Consider the following 21,027-nt stretch of genomic DNA (forward strand, 5'->3'; position numbering starts at 1 on the left):
AGCTTAAGATTTTTAAATACCTTTATCATCTAAGCAACAGTACACTACGCTTCCAAGGCGATAACAATAGGTTTCTTTCTTAAAGGCCCTCCACTAGCGGAGATGCAAGTATATTTCCACTTTGAAAATGCTTTCATAAAACTCCGCATAGGCACTTGACTTATAAATCATTTAATCAGTGAAGGCAGGTACCATAAATGCGTCAAATAATGAATAAAATGATAGTAACACAAATTTTTCTCAATATATTTCTGCAATGAACATTTTCTAAAAGCTGGTACCCCTGGCAAAAATGCTTATTATAGAGTAAGGAGAGCTTTTATGAACTGAAGTAGTATCAATATCTCTCTCACGCTCATCTTCACACTTACCGAACAAATATATGTACATATGCAGAGTCCGAAATTTTATTGGATAAAGTGCGTGAGCGTACATTTCCACCATCCACATTTCCAGCGCTTTCCAAACAATGTTAACTGCGCTGGTTTCCAACTTTGTTCCAAGCTGGCAACATAATTGTAAAGGAAAGCAGCACTGGCTGTGGAGAGGGGGTGAGTCGTGATGTGGTGTGGTGGCAGTTAGGGTAATATGGTATGTTTCTAATCTGATTGGAGCAATTAGGGAAGTTATAATATTATTACCAAATGTGCATTGGTACAGCAATACATAAAAGAGAAAGCTATTCTTTGAACTCAACTTTTTCAATCTCTCGGCGTACATGGCGTATGCGTAATTTCTGAGTAGCAGTCTGGTATTTACACATACATAATTGCGACAATATAATCTTGTTTTTTTACAATTTATTTTATTTTTTAACTATTGTCTTTTGATTTTGCCTACAGCAACAAACTCACCAACACAGTAATTTTCTGCATGCAAAACAAGCATACATATACACACGAACATATGAGTGGGCGTTAGTGTTTGCTTGCGTACTATAACCGTTGCGCATAAAATTAAATGAATGAATCCGTTGCCCTGCTGAACGCAGCTCTTTGCTGCGGTTGTTGACGTCGCTCGATTCGTATTTGATTTTCGGCCACATATTTCTGTTTTAGAGCAAAGAAGTAATATTCCTTCCTCTTTTGTGCGCCCACACGTGCATGCCATTCCAGTTCATGGTTTCATAGATATCCCACGGCTATAGCTCATCCATCACAGCAGCTGTGCCACGAAATGAAGAAAAAGTAAGTAACAGCGCCACCAGCTGCTGTGGGAAATATAAGCAAGCATACTAACATGTATACATATGTACACGCATACATGGATGCCACTTGAACGACCATGACCGCACAAATGCGTTGACGCGTGCAAAGCTGGGAGTAGCAAAAAGCTGAGTTGAGTTGAAAAGATAAAGGAGACAGACAGTAAAAACTTCACAGTTACCAAACAAAGCAAAGGTAAAAAGGAACAACAAAAATTAACCACCGTGAATTTCACTGCTAAAATAAAAATGCCCTAATATTTATTTAAATTTTTTTCTCTGGAGCTGGAAGGTTTGCGGTTATTCCTTTTACTGTATTTCGCTTTGACTCTCAATTATTTCAGCATGTTCAACATTTTCAAAAATATGCCAACCACATGGTTCTTCGATAGCACATTTTAGCTAGCACACTCAACTCTATCGATGCCACCCGCTAAGGCTATTCTGTATATCCGCTTAAACTTTACAGATATAACCTACCTGACCTCCACTTTATTTATTCTCGTTTAATGAATGGCAAAGTCTGCTTGTTCAAAAGTTCAACGAAAATTTGGGTACTTAAGACCTTTCAGCAGCGGCGCTAATATACTGGTATGCTGCGCTGCGCTGCGCCACTCAAAGGCATTCATCGCCGAGCTGAATAGCAGTGAGCCAAATAACCATCCAGGCAACTAACCGACTGACCCATCTGCCTACCGGTGCGCTGCTGTGCTCTATCTTCAACTTTGCACACTCTCCTTATCTCTTTGGCATTACGATTCGACTATATTCGCGCTTTGCTCACTGAGCTGAGCACTCGACTCGGCGTATACGTAACATTTGTGGTTGAAACGTTTGTATTTCCGAGTGCTTTACAGGTTTGATTCAATCAGATCAGCTTGCGCATAGCTATGTTGCTATAAGTTTGGCGTGGACATATACACACAGAGCCATGCATACTCACACAAATACTTGTGCATGGGTTTATGTGTTTTTGGAAAATTCATCTTTGACATTTACTTAACTACACTTCATTGAAATCCAACAATTTTATATTTAGTATTCTTTTTCAGTTGCGCCCCTTTTCTTTGTTGGCATTTAGTTAGCAGTTTGAAAGTCAGCATTAAATGACATTTATTTGCAAAGTTATACAGATTTAATAATATAGAATTTCACAAATGGCAAAGTGAACGACTAAAGGTCACATTTGCAAACATAGCTTTTTATGGTATAGAGTTGCATGCTGAGCATTCAATGGAAAATTAACTACCAATTGAACTTTTTTAGAGAACTTGTTTGGATAATTTTTCCACAAATTCTTGCATTTAGGTGTTCTTCATTCACAACTATCAACTGGCTTATGAAATAATTTATTGCCGACATTCGATACTTATTGGGAAAATATTAAAAAATTTCAATCTTTTGCGTAACATATTAAATATCGACCTCCTTATGCCAGACGCATGAATGCTCAAATTTCCCTTTAACCTTTAACTTTTGGGTGTTCTATGTCACACCAATACCCTGAGTACCATATGTAAAAAGGCAACCACAAATAACTTTTTATATCAAAAACCAAGTCTTATAACTTTCATGAAGTAATAAACTTTCACTTTCGCGGCCACCGTAGCCGTGGAGCGTGACTAACTTTCGTGAGTGCATAGGTTCGAATCTGCGTGCATGCATCGGCAAAATGATAGAAAAAGTTGTTTCTAATAGCGTTCGCCCCTCGGTAGGAAGTGGCAAAGTTCCGAGAGTATTTCTGCTATGAAAAAGCTCCTCATAAAAAATATCTGCCGTTCGGAGTCGGCTGGAAACTGTAGGTCCCTCCATTTGTGGAACAACATCAAGACGCACACCACAAAAAGGACCAGGAGCTCGTTCAAGCACCTAACAGAAGAGTACTATTTGATTTGATTTCTCAACATTTTTATTTTTATACATTCATATTTCTCAAATGAGAAGCTCGTCGTGCTAAGTACCTATTAAAAGTGCTCTTCTTTCGCTTCGTGCAGGTTATTTTGGGAATAACCAATATTGCTGTGAAGGTATTGTATCTTTAATATCTATCTAATATTACTTTTTACAAATACGACATATCTGCCTTTTTGTTCTCACGAAAGCTTAAGGGGTTGTCGCGCCAATCAAGAAGAAGAAGAATTATGTGCCTAATAATGCAATTATTATTTTACATTATTTAAAGAGTAGCACTAGCGGCTAAGGCTTTTGCCTTATTCTTACAATATACTCAATTTGGTTCACCAGAAAAATAGGATCAAGAGTCTTGTTCTTTAATTCGATATGTAGAATCATCACAGGACAGACATTTTTGCCTTTTAATATTTAAGCTACAGCTCAGCACCTTTTTTATGAGATGTATATTAGATTAGGTTAAGATAAATGGCTGCTCTTACGAGAGGCCCACTTGCACAAATAATCAAAATTCGTCCATTGTGATACCATACAGGGGGGTGGGTGAAGAAAAAGAACCAGACAGGTGGAAAAATGAAGACGGGGATTTGGATTACAGGATGACGATCAACACTGGCTAATTATGTTCGTATTAACCCTTTCAAGCTACTAAATATTCGCGCGACAAGAGCAGGACAGCTGAGAAGAAGGTGCTGAGATAATTCCACCTCATCCTCAAGACAGTTGCTGCAGAAAAGACTTGAAGCAATCCCACGTATCACCGCATAGACACCTCACGGACAATATTCGGTAAAGATACCTACTGTTTTCGAAAGCTGAGGCTTTGTTAACCTTAAAAGTTCCCTCGAGCGCCCGCGATCAACCCGTAGCCAGTAGGATCTCGAGACTTTGCACGTTAGCGCACTAGCCCAGCGCTCGTTGACGCGGGGTCCATCTTTCCAGGGAACCTCAGCCCTCTCATTTTGCGATGAGGGTCCCTCTCTCTCCAGGATCCCTGGTTTAGCCAGCTCATTAGCCCAGCATTTCCCTCTATGCAGCTGTTACCGTGAACCCAAATGAGCCTGATATGGAAGTATTCAGATGCAATCGAGGGAGAAGTCAGGCATTCCCTGACTAATTTCGAACGCACAAACAACAAGCGCAAGGCCCTAATTGCCGTCTGGCTGTTGGAGTAGCCATAAACAATTTCGGAAAAATTTCTGCCAGTTGAAAAATTTTCACATTTTGGACTAAATATTAGAAAACGTTAATTTCGTTAGAAATTTCTTTGTGTATTCCTCTTCATATTACGGCAATGTCACATTTTCATTCAGTATTTACTCAAAAAGTGAGGGGAAGAGTTCAGGTGTGCGATATTTTTATCAGATTTCGCTATTTTACTTTTCCTCATTTGGCGTCTATTAATTTTTTTATATGTGAGGCATTTTCTTCCACGTAAAAAATTGCTGAACGTCCTTTGTATGCCGAACAAAAAATGTCTAAAATGAAAGGTATTTTGAAGCCACTTGTAACTTACAATTTATTACTAAAATTCAATTGGCTATTAAACTGAGTGAAAACAAGTTCTAAAATTCTGATTAAAAATATTGACATTTTGGTGGAAACTTGCAGAATTTTGATAATTTTCTCACAAAGTTTGAAAAACTGATTTGTATACTTTTTCTTGTATAATGAGTGAAGCTTTTATAAAAAGTTAATAGACACGAATTTACCAAAAGGCAAATAGTAAAAACTACTCAAAATATTGGATACCTATTTGGTTTTCTATGAGTCTTGATTTACGGTATTGGAGCATAACTTGAAAGTAAAATTAATTAACTTTTCTTTTAAACAAATTCAATGAAACTTCGCGAATTTTTTACACAACATTTACTCATATATATAATCATTCAACAAAGTTTAGCTGCAATAACCTCCTCGATACAAGTCCAGAATCTATTGCATGCCCAAATCAAATGCTCCTTATTCATATTAATCATAACGATATTAATTGCAGGCTTAAGAGAATAAATGGTGTTATGAGAATGCTTATTGGTTTCACGCTTCATAGTTAAGGCAGTAGTAATCCAGAAAATTAAGATCTGGGGAGTTAAGTAGCCATTAAAAGTTGCAGCCATCCAATCTTGTTTCGCCATCGCTTTGTGGGAAGGAGCAGAGTCTTGGTGAAAGATGTAAGGACTGTCACGGCGTACACTATAAATCTAGGGTTACACTACTGCCCTTAGAACCTCGATATACAGCAGCAGAATGCCCTCGAATTCCTTTAATAAAGAAATGGAGTGGCATGGCACGATCGCAACAACCATAACAGTGGCTGGAAACTTTTTATACATGACAACATTAACCGCTGTAGGTTTAGAATATACCTATTTCTGCAGCTAATCTTTTGGTGTTTGTCGGGTTTTTTGGACAGAAAAAAAACTATAATATGTCTGACGCTTCAGGGTGCTTCATTTTGTTTGGAAGGCTTTTTATGGGATAATTCGCAGTTCTCGTCTTTGCTCCGACGTAAACTGCCTTCTGCACTTAACGTAGGATTTCATGGACTACTCGACGTATACGACCCTCAAAAACACTAAGCCCTTTCGCAAAAGCCCTCATTTTTTTAAAGGTCACAAATCAAGCAAAAAGTTCTGCATGATGTCACTAGCGCTTGTCTTAGTTTGACGTGCATAAAAATAGGTTCCTGATCCGTCTAAGCATAAATTTCGGAGCCTCTTTTTATGCCTAACCTTTTTCGTCCTTACCCGTCATTCATTTACTACGACCTATCTTTTATCTACTCTAATGCTTCATAAGCCACAGTTCTCTGCTCTAGATCAGCGCAAATCTTAGAATGACTTAATCATGGCAAAGTGAACTCCTAAGGTTTTCTAACGTTTAATGTTTATTCATAAGAACTCGAGGTTTTCGCAATACTTCTTTAAAACAAAAGCTAGCAATTATTTAGCTATGGCTAAGCTAGCACCTAGCAAGATATCAGTCAAGTATTGCATGCTAGTTAAATTCTGTAGTCGGCATCTCATGTCTCAGCAGAAGCAACTACTTCAGAAGACAATTTGCTGGCAATGCCTTCACTAAAATTTAAAGTTAACTCGATGACATCTAGCGGGGCGAATTAGTTACGACATTTCTTTTTGACCTTCACGGACTTGGCTTAGGATTCGATGACTTTGCTTAGTAGCACTACCTCGACTTCAATATTGGTAGCATGTGTGAGCACAGTCAAGTAAATGGAGCTTCAATGTGGCTAGCTCTCCGGTCCTATGCACGTTGAATTCGAACAAATAATAACTGAAATATGAATAAAATATAGAACCGCTTAAGTAACTGAAAACCATCAAGGAGGCCATCGAATAGAAATTTGTCTTTGACGGCTTGGTACAAATTCCCTACTATTTCACTCTTAGATAAGCTTTCAAATGCTCAAAGTATCGGAAATGAAGTCCGTGAAGGAAGACTTTAAAAGTAAAACAGCATCTTTACATCTTTAAAGCATTCTTCCAAGCGATTCACTTCCAACTATCCACACGCTGTGGTAAATCGGCCAAGACAGCCGCTAGCGTACATTTATTCTTGATCAAATAACACGTCATGCCCAGACACATCGTGTACGTCGGTGTATGCTGCTTTGCTGTTATCCAAGAATCTTGTCATTTTATGCCACCTCTGAGATGTATAATATTTTATAAGAAGCTTTTGCATAGCAGCAATTTTTATAAAAGCTTAATATTGCATGCCCAGCGGCTGCTAAAAAATATTTTCTATCACGTGAAGTTTAATCTATAATCCAGTTATAAGTATAAGAGCAAAAATTATGGTTAATCACTAAATAAAAAAGTGTGCCAAAATTAAAAAACGGCTGCTAAAAAATAAAACGCCTTTTGCTTTAAAGTTCTTAAGGAAAGCTTGAGCTGCCATAAAATCAATTTCTGTTTTATTTTCAATTCCCGATTTTGCAAATAGCTTCTCTTTGTTCATCTCAGCTTAATAATCATCCAAACATATTGGAAAGTCGTTTTAATCCAATCAACAAAATTCATAAGCGCCAACGAGTGCACCATGGCGTATGATAAATATTTCGCTTGCATATTTCTATATTTAGCTCAAATACTCGAAGCTGCATTCAAATATAATATCCGCCCACTCTATTCACTTTTCCACTTTTTCCTTCTACAAACTATTTATTTATTAACTTAGCTTGCCAAGTTTCTAGAAAAGAATTTTAAATCCTCTTTGTGAAATTCCTCAAGCACTTAAAAACTAATTTAATATTACCTTTAATAAATTCTACTCACCACTTTGCCCTGCAATGTACGACAGCGATATACCAACAGCATCCAATGTGAAAAATGTGCGAGAAAAAAATTAAAATAGAAGAGTGTAAGAAAAAAATAGAGAGCAAATAGAAAACTGTCAGATACATGAAATTTCAAGTATGTATCAAGCTGTGGAATCTCAACGTAGCACAGCAATGGCAGGGCAGCACAAAAAGTGCAAGGCATATCAAAACAACGCCGCGCCCACGCCTCACCACTTTTCAAATGAAGTTCTTCATATTTTAAATTTTATTGAGCGTACCGAAGCTCCCACTTACCACGAACATGAGCAACAGCAACACCAACAAAAACAGCAGGGCTTCTGTGATTGTTGCTGCTGTCGTTGGGTTGTGCTTGTCGTCAACGCCGTCGCCGTCATCATCGTCTCTGGCAGCAAACTCGCCCCCGCATTCCCCGTTGAACCACCGCGCGAACTTGTTGTTGTTGCGCCCAGCGTACTCGTCGTACTCATCATGCCGCCCACGTGTATGCCACCCGTATTGAGACCACCACTATTACTACCGCCACCACCACCGCCAACTGTACTGGATGTGCCACCGCCGTCACCGCTTCTTTGCGCTGCCGCTACTGCCGCAGCCGCCACTGCAGAGGACGAAGAAGTGCCCATGCCACGCAGGTGGCATCCCGACGGCAGCTCTGATACTGTACAAGACATTCTGCGAAATGGAGAAAATGCATGAAATATGGGGGAAAGAAAAATAGCCAAAAGTAAATACATAACTAAATTGCATGGTGTTACGTATATTTATAAATGTGAGTATGTGTGTGTGTGTATGAATGAACAGGTTAGCGCAACATGTTTCAACATTGTCAGACACTTCCACTCGTTTTGGTACTCACATAATATGTATAGTCTCGTTGGTTGTGCGCCTCCTATATCGCTAATTCGTCTTCACTCCCCGTCTCAGCACCTCCCGTTGCCTTTTAACGCGTCAATATCGTTCTTTTCAACTGGCAGCGCTGGCGATGCACTTTATCCTGTGTCAATGGCACACCTGCAACTAACTGCCCGAGGATATGTAGCTTAGATTTTGCGCTATTCGCTGGTAGCCGACACTGCGTAGGTGGACGTGTAGAAGGCAATCAATTTGAAGAGTGGAAAGTTCGGCTTAAAATCGCACAATGCCTGAAAAACGAGGAGATTAATAATAATATGTGGCTAAATTAGATCGCTGTTTTTAAATGTAACTTTGAGCAAATAAAGAGGAGCCGAGCTTTTTATATGTGGCTAAAATATCATAGTCACAAAAGTCATATTGGTAACTTTAGTAAAATTTTTCAAAATATCTTTTGAGAACGAAATTTCTGCCCTATTTCGTTCTATTTTTTATTAAAATAATCGGCGCTTCCACGCCCATCTTTAGAAATTTCACGAAAATTGCACTATTATCACATATTTCACATAGCTTTTCTCTATTCAAATTTAAAATGTGAACCAAACCTAGTCCAGATATTAATTTTTTAACCGACCAATGGACGTATAGAAGTATACAAGACCTCTAGTGAAATTTTCTAGGGTATAATTTTATACAACAAATTAACCTTACAAATGCTGTATTTTTTGTTTTCAAACAAAAAGGGTCCAAATTACACTTTTCTGGGAGAGCTAATGGATGAAAATATTCTACAAAATTATTGCATTTGAAATTCTATTTTATATGCCCAAACTAGACATTTCGCTGAGTTAAGTACTTTAAACGTTTTCTCTATGTTTTCGAAAAGCGTTCAGGCACGTAACTTAAAATGTAATTAGGCTTCAAAAAATGCAAAGAGCTTTGCGGATAATTTTTACTCCAGTTATCAAGGTGCCTTTTATATGTCGGGATTAGAGAACAAAAAAAAATTTTAATCATCGAAAATCACTTTATTGTTTTTCAAAATATTCTCCATGAAGATCTATACACTTTTGCATGTGTTTGAACCAATTGTCGAAGCACTTTTGCCACTCTGAATGAGGTACCTCCAAAACATGCATTCTGAATGCCGCAACCGCTTCTTCAGGTGTCGAAAAAAGTTGACCTCTCAGTTTGTTTTTTACGTACGGGAATAAAAAGAAGTCATTCGGTGCCAAGTCAGGACCATACGGCGGATGACCCATTATTTCGATGTTTTGGGTGCTCAAAAATGCAGTTGTTTGAGCCGATGTGTGAGAGCTCGCATTGTCCTGGTGAAGAGTGATCCGTCTTTGGCGATTGGTTTTCCTAATTTCTTGGAAGACAACTGGCAAACAAATGGTTGTGTACCACTCAGAATTTACTGTTCTGCGTTGTTCTAGTGGTACGGTTGCGACATGTCCAGTTTTTCCGAAAAAACAGGCGACCATTTGCTTGGAAGTGCTTCCAACTTTTGTTGGATTTGGCTCATCTTGAAACACCCATACAGTCGACTGCTGTTTACTTTCGGGCTCATACGCGTAAATCCATGATTCATCACCTGTCATGATGTCATAGACGTGTTTCGAAGCCCCGCGATTGTATTTTTTGAGAATTTCCTTCGACCAATCGACACGAGCCTTTTTTTGAGCGATTGACATATTGTGGGGGATCCAACGCGAGCAAATTTTTTTGACAGTCAAATGTTTATGCAATATTGAATGTATGCTGGTCCCACTAATGCCTAAGATTGTCTCAATCTTACGATAGATCACATGACGATCTTGCAATATCAGTTCGCGCACAGCATCAATGGTTTTCGGAACAACAACTGATTTTGGACGACCTTCACGAAATTCGTCTTGGAGTGAACTACGACCACGATTGAATTCACCCTACCATCGATAAACACTGGTCCTTGATGGAGCTTCATCGCCAAATAATGAATTAAGCTCATCCATGCCATGTTGCTGAGTTAATCCACGTCGAAAGTTGTAAAAAATAATCGCACGAAAATGTTCACGATTTAATTTCATTTTTGGACCGAGATGAATCTTTTAAGTTACTGTAAACAACACAAATAGCGCTGATATTTCAAAACGTTCTGAGTACGTAAAAGCCAAAAAATGTCCAACTTTGCGATACAGCTGTCAGTTGCCAGATTGCAACACCAGGATTGCCAAATCCCGAAATATAAAAGGCACGCTTTTATTAGATATAATAAGATGCTAACATAAAATCTAGAGAGCTCTAGCTGTCAGAGTGTTAAATGTTGTTGTTTTATTTATTATTTTTATATTTGTTTTTAGAGTTGTAATCCTATAATTTCGTCTAAGTCAGTAAAAGGGTATTACAAGTTATTAAAACTACTTGCACAGTATTTTTCTATTGATCTACACTGGTCACCAGAACACAGTAACATTAAACATTACTCAAGGCAGATGAGTTAGCTAGATTGGTAGACATATGTATGCCCTTGGCAACATGTAAACTTCTAATAGATAAACGCACGATTAGTGTTGCTAATTCCAACTGGAGGCAGTTAAACACCCGCGCTATCAGTAGGCAAACGTAGTCCGAATGGAAAATGGGTCGATGAGTCAGGATATACAAGAGGAAGATTGCTCGATATCGCCTTTCTGGACAACATTGCCATGTTACGAGTCTCAAACAAGCTAATATAGCTAGCTTTTTAAAGGCCCCACAATAGTTTAGAGAAGACCAAGTAGAGTATGAATAGGATAGTTGCGGTGGTATCTCAAGGGACCTCCAACTGGCCTAGGTGTGTCGAAGGACAGCCACATCACGTAACCTAACTTAATTGTATAATTTAAATAAAATTATATAAGGGTAAGGCTTTCTCAAGTGGGCATCAAAATTACCAAAGTGAATATTTTGCGATGAAATTCAGCCAGGACTGAGTTCTATCATCCAGAAGCACACTCAGAAAATTTTGTTGTAAAATTCTAAATAGTTTTTGTTTTATTAACTATCGAAGTTTTTTGCAGCGCTTGAATAATTATCACATTTCTCGTAAAGTAAGTATCCGATTACAACGATTTTTCAACTGCAGACTGATAAAGGATGATATTTTCCAAAAACGTTATTTTTGTTCCTAAACTTGATGTTTTTTTTTTGTAAATAATTTTTTTTAATAAACAATTAAAAATTTAACTAATTTCTGCGCCTCTGGGATGAAAATTTTTTAAGGATATTAACGTAATAAACATCTGTGCATTTATTTATGAAAAAAAATGCGTGCAATTCGAAAAGGATTAATTATAATTAATTTTTTTGTGCCAGAATGCGCGCTTCGACTTACGCGGACGCGCACGAACACACAAACGGCGACTCGCGGGCGGCTTGTGAAAAACCGTTTTAGACACGTCTCAACGCGATATGCTTCCGTAAGATCAGTTTTGCCGACTTTTCCATTACTGGTGTTTACTTGTTTTTAAAGATTGGCCATATAAATAATTTACGTATAACAGAATTTGCGCTTTGACTGCCGCGGAAATGCGTAATGATAATTAAATCAAATGTATTCAAAGGAATGTATAAGCTGTCATGCAAGGTTTCATATATACTTCTTTATTACTAACGTTTATGTTTACATATCAGATCTATACCTACATTGAAAGTTCAGTCAGCAAATGCCCTTAAAATTTCTCGCTGAAAAACAACAACAATTCACGGACGGACACAAAAAGTGAAAAGATATAGAAAGTTATACAGATATCGCATATTCATTTGTTATTTCGGGAAATTTTTCTAGTAAATTATTGATATTATCAATTTTTATTTCGTTATCAACAGCCGCACAAGTGAAATTAGGATCTTCTTGTTCATTATCTTCAGTAGTAATAATTTCGTTAGGGAAATTTTCAACGGGATTCGGAGGATCATTTTTGAAAGTTAGGCCAACCTGTAAATGATGCATTTATAATTATAAGTACACTTAATACGGTATTTTAACAAGTATGTGGAACATACAATAGGGGAGACGTGAACTTTTCTTTGGTATAAAGACGTCCTGCAAGAACGGCACACAAATTGTCCAGCTATTTCGCTAAATTTCACATTTTGGTCACTTATTCGGACTAGATTTGTGTAAACACGACTATGGTTTTGTTTTCCGAAAGGGTTACAACAACGATTTGCATGTGGCATTATATTAGTCTATACTTAGTTTTGTACACATTAACGTACGCGATTTACATCATATCACAGTTTTTATTATCACCGAAACACATCACCACAGCAGTCGGAAGGAGACTAGACACAACTAATGACAATGTCGGCAAAACTGATCTTACGGAAGCATATCGCGTTGAGACGTGTCTAAAACGGTTTTTCGCAAGCCGCCCGCGAGTCGCCGTTTGTGTGTTCGTGCGCGTCCGCGTAAGTCGAAGCGCGCATTCTGGCACAAAAAAATTAATTATAATTAATCCTTTTCGAATTGCACGCATTTTTTTTCATACATAAATGCACAGATGTTTATTACGTTAATATCCTTAAAAAATTTTCATCCCAGAGGCGCAGAAATTAGTTAAATTTTTAATTGTTTATTAAAAAAAATTATTTACAAAAAAAAAACATCAAGTTTCGGAACAAAAATAACGTTTTTGGAAAATATCATCCTTTATCAGTCTGCAGTTGAAAAATCGTTGTAATCGGATACTTACTTTACGAGAAATGTGATAATTATTCAAGCGCTGCAAAAAACTTCGATAGTTAATAAAACAAAAACTATTTAGAATTTTACAACAAAATTTTCTGAGTGTGCTTCTGGATGATAGAACTCAGTCCTGGCTGAATTTCATCGCAAAATATTCACTTTGGTAATTTTGATGCCCACTTGAGAAAGCCTTACCCATAAGTTTTAACGATTTACTTTGATCAATTACTTACTTTGAAATTAAATATCTTACTTATTTTTCCCGAAGTGGATTCCGTAAGTACGGTAGATGGTTTTATACCTTCAAAACGTTGGCTTCTCTCTTCGAAGAAAAAAACACTCATGCAAAAAGTGCTGCGTAGTGGGAAGTAGGTAATTAATCCGCACCAGAGCCAAACATATCTATATCGATAACTCTGGTTATTCTAAATATTTTTCCTAATGCAATCAGGTAAACAAATTGAAAATTGTTTACCAATCGGAAGAATCGAACCTAACAGTCAAAGAGTAATACCCAAATTAAAAGAATAGAGATTCGCTTCAATTAACAACTGCGGCAACATCACCAGCCCGAGCTGTGTAAGAGTTTTATTTCCTTTTCTTCAATATGATTGCTCAAATTTAGTACCAGTTTCGAAACGTCAAAGAAGGCGTGAAGAGAGGCACAATTGATAATTTCGCTAAGTCGAATGAAAACCACTAGTACTGTACCAGTTCAACACAAATGCGTTTCCTTGCGGAGCAAAAAAAAGTACAAAACCAAATAATCGCAAGTGAGCATTGCAACAATTGGTTTAACCACAGAACAGATATATACTTAATATGTGAACACATAGGGAATGGAACACATACTAGTACGTTTTCTGACGATTGATACTTGAGCGCGAGACTCGTACTAGTATGGGTTAATGTAACGGCATGATATTATATTTCAATATAAAATACATAAAGTTTAGGTTAAAAAATTAAATAATTTTCGATTTGTTCAGATTTAAGTGAATAACTAAATTTTCCGGTAAAATCTCTGTGTCCGGCACGATTCCTCCATGAAATGTACCCGAACACAACGTGTTAATAACCAAGGGAAGTGAAAAGGCCTTGGGAACTCAACTTAAATGGCTGGAGTGGCTTAGACCGTTTTCAAAAAATCATAAAAATTGTGGCTCCATAACCAAGAAGAATAAAATTGCAAAATTTTGTAAAAGCTGATTATATTATCCTTCGTTTGATATCTACATTAATATAGTAAGTATAAATATTTAAAAGAATTTTGTGAAAATTTATTGCTCTGAAACTTTGAAGTTCTTCAAAACAATTATGGTAATGGTAATGGTTGTGCGGGCTAGGCTAAGACCTTTTTGCACTACGACCAGACTGATCTATTGTGCGCCCCTAATTACTTAATTATAATTATTTAGTATACCGCGCAATCGAACTAGCTCCTTAGGAGGGATCAATTGTAGGTCTTCCTCCTCTAGTAGGTACAAGACCAGGATTCTGTGTCTCCTGTGGCCTAATGCCTCACAGTTGGTGACTAAGTGTTCCAGAGACTCCACAGCAGAACTTGCATAATCTTATTCTAGATAACCCTATTGTGTTAAAGTATTTATTACAGGCAAAGTAAGTGCTCCACAGAGTAGTCTGAGGCCCTTTTTATCTAAGGTTAGAGCAGATTTTGCTCTGTTGGCATTGAAGTTCAAAAAGTTTTTGGAGTGATTAAGGCCACTTGTGCCGTTCCAGTGTTCCCTGATTTTAGTGTGGATCCATTTTTTGGTTTCCTGTTTTATATTATTTTTATTAAAGCCGAAAAACGGGGTTGGCCTAATAAATAGCCCTTCTGCCCCTTTTTTTTACATAAAAGTCTGCCTTCTCGTTTCCTTCGTGTCCCTCATGTCCTAGTACCCAAATCAATTAGACCTGATTATGAGTGGGCAGTTCGTTGAGTTACACTCTATTAGGACTTTTGACTTGAATGTGAAGCTATTCAAGGCTTTGAGAACCGCTTGGCTGTCCGAAAGTATTTTAATTTTTACTTTCTCCAACCCTCTTTTGGGGTTTTGATTTCCACTGTTTGCATTATGGCGAAGAGCTGCGCATGGAAAATTTTTGTATCTGTACTTAGTGTTAGGGATTTGTGTACTCTAGACCCTACTATTCCTGCTCCTACTCTTTGGAACGTTTTGGAACCATCTGTGTACCATTTTTGTGAGTCATCTTTTATCAATGTTGGGTTAGTGTTCCACTTTCCCTAGACGGGAAGATAACCTTGTATCTCTTAATAATATTGATTACGGGTTCCGTGTGGTCATTTCCCTGGGTTATGCATACTGCATGTTGAACCCCTGTTTTTCTTTCTTCCTCTTGTATTGCTAAATGTAGCGGTGGTAAATTTAAAAGCGTGTCCTTGCCAGCAGTTGGAGTAGTTCTCATAGCCCCTGAGATGCTTAGGCACGCCAGCCTTTGCAGTTTAAATAGTTTTGATATAGCAGTAGTTTGATTTGTTTTAACCCACCATACCAAAGCCCCATATAGTACAATAGGTCTTACCATTTAAGCGTAGATCCAGAAGGTCATTTTAGAGTTCAGACCCCAGGATTTGCCCAAGAGTTCTTTCGTTGTCCAAAAAAATAAATATATGGAAAAGATGGATATAGTTTAATGTTACGTGCATGTGAAAAGTTACTTAGATAAAAAAACAAGTTTATTTCTGTCGCACGGTGTAATACGAAAATCCAGCTCCAAAGGTTATATTTAGGTAGCGTTTGGTTTTTGGAAGTTTTCTATGGAAAGAAGGAACTATTTTAAAGCTGCCAAAGAAAGGTGAGGTAAAAGAGGCATTTATGTTTACCCTGCTGTGGCAAAAATAATGGTGCTCATTATACTTGACGAGTTAAAAATCCACCTTGAGCCACTGATTAGTTCCTGCCAAGCTGGATTTCGTAGTGGTTTTTCCTATGCAGGCCATATCAATACATTGCGATTTATCATAGAACAACGCACCGAGTATGACACCAGACTTCTCCTGCTGTTCATCGATTTTGAAAAGGCGTTCGATAGCGTAAATGCGGACTGTATGTGGGCTGCTTTGGGGAGGAGAGGAGTAGCAGTTCAACTTGTAGGCCTTATTAAGGCAAGCTATAGCGACGCTTGCTGTCACATCCTCCATAAAGGAAAATTATCGGAACCCTTTCACGTACTGACTGGCGTTTGGCAGGGTTGCGTACTACCCACAATCATTTTCCTGTTGATAATTGAAGACGTTCTCTGCGCTTCTTTTGCTAACGAAAACCATCAAAGAGGTATTCAGTACCAGATCAACAAACTTAAACTATTTAGCATATGCCGAAGATATGGGTCTGCTGTCCCATAAGATGTGCGATTTAGAATCTACGACACCGTAGGAAAGACAAAAGCATTCAACCTGAACTGCTGCTCATCAGATGTTTTAAGAGTGCGTGCGCAGCTTTTTGAAAACGTATATAATTTTTGCCAATTTGCTACTCGTATGATCGGCGCAGATGTAGGAAGTGAGACTGACAATGAAAGCAGGATTACGAAAGCCAAAGCGCCATCCAGCACTCTTTCACCGCTCTGGCAAAGTAATAACATAACTACGCCCAACAGGCGAGTTTTCATGCATGTGTCCGTTCTGCCATAAGACTGTGCAACATGAAAGGTCACCGCAATGATCAATAAGCGCCTCCAATCGTTCATTAATCACTGCTTGCGCCGCATAATATGAATTTTCTAGCATCGAACTATATTTAACACCGAATTACTGAAGAAGGCTAATCAATCCGATGTGGCGACTGAAATCCGCAGAATGAAATGACAATGGGTTGGCCATACACAACATCGCCTAACAGGCCCTGCGATTTAGCCTTTTTCAACAGACAAAACGATATGTAGACAGGCCATGAACCAAATAGCGCCGTTCAACGGAGGCGGAAATAAGGTATTTGAATAAGGCTTGGAATGAACTTAGAGCCCATGCACAGAACCGTGTTCGATGGCCAAGTTGAGTTGTTGTCGCCCTACGCTCAACTAGGAGTTAAAGATTCCTGCATTAAGTATCACACTGCTTATTTTCGAAATTACCATGCTCGTAGTATTCTTAGCACATATATTAGATATTCTATTAATCAATTTTTTCAATCGTAAATAAAAAGAGCTATACTTTGAGAGAAAAAGAGCCTACCGAACTTATAATTGATTGAAAAACTGATATAGTTGCTTTTATTTTCAGTGAAAAAATAAGTATGAGTAAAAAAACTACCCCAACTGTGCGAAGATAAGTCATGGGTTCTTCTTCAAAAATGCAATGCGCTAGCTCATTTTGCATTGCCTTTTAGGAGCTTTCAAGCCAAATGCAGCTTCCCAGTGTTAGGTCTTCCGCAACTTTTATCTCTAAGATATCCGGTAGCAGAATTAGGTTTTAAATTTAAAGACTTTCCCTAACCACTCAACATATGAGGGGGAGGGGACCACGTTAGCTTCGTTGATCGTGCGAGTTATTTAGTCACGATATCGCAGAGGACCGGTGAACAATGTGCGTTCACAACCGAAGCGTATTTCAAGATCAATAATTCGTGTGCAACTGCTCATCGTAGATTTTGTTCACGTTACATTATCCGAGGTTTACGTGATGTCCCACGTAAAGATTTAATTCGTTCAAGAGTGCGAAGTTTCCGACCAACAAGTTTTGTAGAAAACAGCCCACAAATGAAAATATTAAACTCGTCGATACAAGTTTGCATGATAATCCGCGTGACTCCATGCGCACGAGAGCGGCTTCTCTGGGACTTTCTGAAACTATTGTGGAAGAAATATTGAAGAAGTATCTAAATAAGATTTTACCTTTTGAAAATTCAAATTGTGCAAGCGCTTAAGCATAAAAGTACATTTCAGTAAACATTTCTGCGAGACTCGTCCCTTAAGCACTCTCTTTTGAGGTGATGAATCCCATTTTCTTTTAAAAGGATGTATAAATAAGCAAAATTGCTATTATTGGTCACGTAAAAGACAGAATTCAGACAACAGACAGTTCACAGTCCCAAAGCGACGGTTTGCTGTGCATTGGCAAGCAAATGAATAATTGGACCATCGAAAGCAAGCAATTTCTTTGGTCGGTGTCTCTTATCGATACATACAGACCAATTATTCTCTACCAATAATGAAGGAGCGTTCTTCCTTCAGTACACACACATGGTTTCAGAAAGATGACGCCACGCTACACACAGTCAGAGAGATCATAGCGATAATACGTGATTTCTTCCCTAACAAACTGATAAGCCGCTTTGGTGATATATCCTGGCCCCCCAGGATACCTGATTTTACTCCTATGTCACTTTTTTCTGTGTGCAGTCTAAGTTTTAAAAGTAAAGTCCATGAAACAAACCCAACAACAAACCATTTCAGCACTAAAAGAAACTACCGTTCACGAGGTTAATGCCATCCTGACATCACTTCTTCAGCAAGTGGTACAGAGTATGGAGGCCAATATGTAAAGATCAACCTCGGTGGCCATCGGACATTCTGTATTTTCTGTATGAGTTCTTTGAAGCTGCGAAAGTGAAAGTGATACGAGTTTTGCAGAAGCTAACACCGGAAGAATTTCGACCCGAAGACCCAATTTAACAATTATTCCCTTCCCCGAGGTTGCGAAATTTGGGAAAAAGTTTTGCCTCTGAAAAACACGCTCGATCTTTATGATCCTCGGGACTTCCGTCACAAAAATCCTGAAAAGTCTTTTATTTTTCTTTCTTTGTGTAAAAAAGTCCAATCATAACTAAAAACTCCAAATTTATTTTTCTAGCTCTTAACTAACAGTTTAATTTGGCCTAACATTTTTTAGGCCGAAATAAATGTCCGCTCGCCAAAACAAACCAAATCGCGTATTCAAATTAAACAATTATGAATCGAGATCCCTGAACCTCTAGAAACCAAACGCATTTAGTTTGCTTGTTTGTTCTTGCTTGTTTCTTAAATTCCCAATCTTCCACAAACAAATTTACAGTCATATCAACATGCACAGTGCGTTAAATAACTCAAAGGCGCTATTTTTATACAAATGGTATTAAAAAAGTATTATATAATATTGCGAGTTTAGGATAGCCATTCATCCTGTCAGGTTTTCAACGCAGTGAAAATAAGGCGTTCTTGATCGATGAATTTGCCATGAAAAACTCATCATCACTCTTATGTAGTTGTTTAAAGGAGTTTGAGTTAGGGAGAGGGTTTTCCAGAGATCCGGAATCAAATTGGAAAAGCTCTTTAAGAAATGTATCCTTATAAAGAAAAACGAGACAACCAACTTCATTGCTTTTGTACTTTCGTTCGTATCTCCTTTGCTTTCAACTGTGACATGTATTGTTGTTGTTAACCCATTTAACAAGTTTTTAGTTTGTTTTACAAGGTATTGATTTGGATATTATTAAATACTGGTACAGTAGAAAATATTTCTTCCCCGGCATCAAAAACTTGCTTTTGCCACTCATTTGATTCGAGCTACCTAAGTTTATTTGGAATATAAGCTAAGTTTAATTATTATTAGTTGAATAGAGAAATTAAATTTCGAAATATTTAACTAACTACAATGTAAGATTCGCGTGGGTCTTTGTTCTAGCCTAGCGCGCCCATTTGTTGTTTTTTTTTTTTGACATGATAATGTCTTATAATTCGATGTAGCCGGCTGCACGCACCAAAAAATGCGGCGTTACCTTGCTGGATTTGCAAGCGAGAGCGCGGAACGAACGACAAAGAGGCACAATCGGCCCCCGCGTTCGGCAAAGTTCGACATCTGGCCCTCTCCTACTTGAGTGAGCGTATACAAATAGGTATGTATGATAATGCGCATACGTATATAAATTCACATATTTGTATTTGCATATGCCTTCTTCCTGTGAGTGTGGTAATGAACAATTTTTCGAAATTGAAGATATCTTTCATGAATCTGGTCAATGTTTCGTAATTGTTCACCTTTGTGTAAATGTATTGTAACTTGATCAATTTCATGGCGATTCCATTTACCTCCTTCTCTACTTCTACTCGTATCCATACTACTCGTATCCATACAAAATATCTATCAAACAAATAAATTTAAAATTTTCTTTTGAAAAACGGACTTTACTGACAACCTCTTTTCTTTTTTTTGGCGAAACTTTTTTATTGAAATTGCAAAAATATTCAATAAGACAAATTTTATTTCGTAACCAATATTTCAAAACGAAACGTATTACTTCCATACCACAAAATTCTTATTTTAAAAATTTGTGAAAGCTCAATCGAGTTTTCTTCATCAAAAGTCGAAGCACCCTAATAATACTTTTGCCGCGATGACATTTTCTTTAACAAATCTGGTTTTCTTTCAAATAGTCGTAGTTGTTCCAAATAACGTTTAGTTAAGCAAGAATAACTTCAGTATTTTGACATGTAAGTGAGTTTTTCTGGACATCAACCATTTTAATTGCGCAGAAACTCGTTGGACTGGCGCGGATCTCCCTGGTAGAACAAATATATATTTAATGAGTACCCGGCATACTGTGAAACGTGCGCCGTTTTTCAAATTTTTTAGAAATACTCAACCGAGCGCTCGTCAGATAGCTTAACTTCTCTGCTCCAGTCCAAAATTCTTTCTTCTTCGGAGGAAGGGGGAATGGGGATTAGAATTTGCTCAAGGCGGGAGAGTCTCCCCACTAGGCGGAACAAATGATCGCGCTATTTAGCCATGCCTTACTTTTTAAATCATCCGCAGAAATATTTTTTATAAATCCAAATAAATTAACATTTGCATATTGCATTTCTTGGATTCACTATCGCCATCAAATTTGCGAACTAACTATTCCTTATTTTTTGAATTCATGCGAAAATCATCTGCCCAATACCAGTGTTTAACAATGTTTTCAATTACACGCACAAATACTACCTACCGCTTACACCACCGCTCCCCCCACCCAGTCACAAAGCCATGTCAGTCAATCCCTCAAGCAAAGCAAATGCACCAAACTCGGTGACAGGATAATG

At 37.8% G+C, this 21,027-nt stretch overlaps 1 protein-coding gene across 1 annotated transcript in view; it reads right to left on the reverse strand.

The window, feature by feature from the left end:
• The window catches only part of LOC129245077 (regulator of G-protein signaling 17), a 46,220-nt gene extending 37,863 nt beyond the window's left edge, over window positions 1–8,357 (reverse strand). Inside the window, exons 1-2 of the mRNA XM_054883046.1 lie at window positions 8,296–8,357; window positions 7,713–8,111 (exon numbers count right to left, since the gene is read on the reverse strand). Of these exons, the coding sequence (XP_054739021.1) occupies window positions 7,713–8,110 (398 nt within the window). The 5' untranslated portion in view covers window position 8,111; window positions 8,296–8,357. The remainder of the gene's footprint in view (window positions 1–7,712; window positions 8,112–8,295) is intronic.
• Between the last annotated feature and the right edge of the window lie 12,670 nt (window positions 8,358–21,027).

This window comes from Anastrepha obliqua, chromosome 4, assembly GCF_027943255.1.
Source record: "Anastrepha obliqua isolate idAnaObli1 chromosome 4, idAnaObli1_1.0, whole genome shotgun sequence".
Classification (NCBI taxonomy): Eukaryota; Metazoa; Arthropoda; class Insecta; order Diptera; family Tephritidae; genus Anastrepha; species Anastrepha obliqua.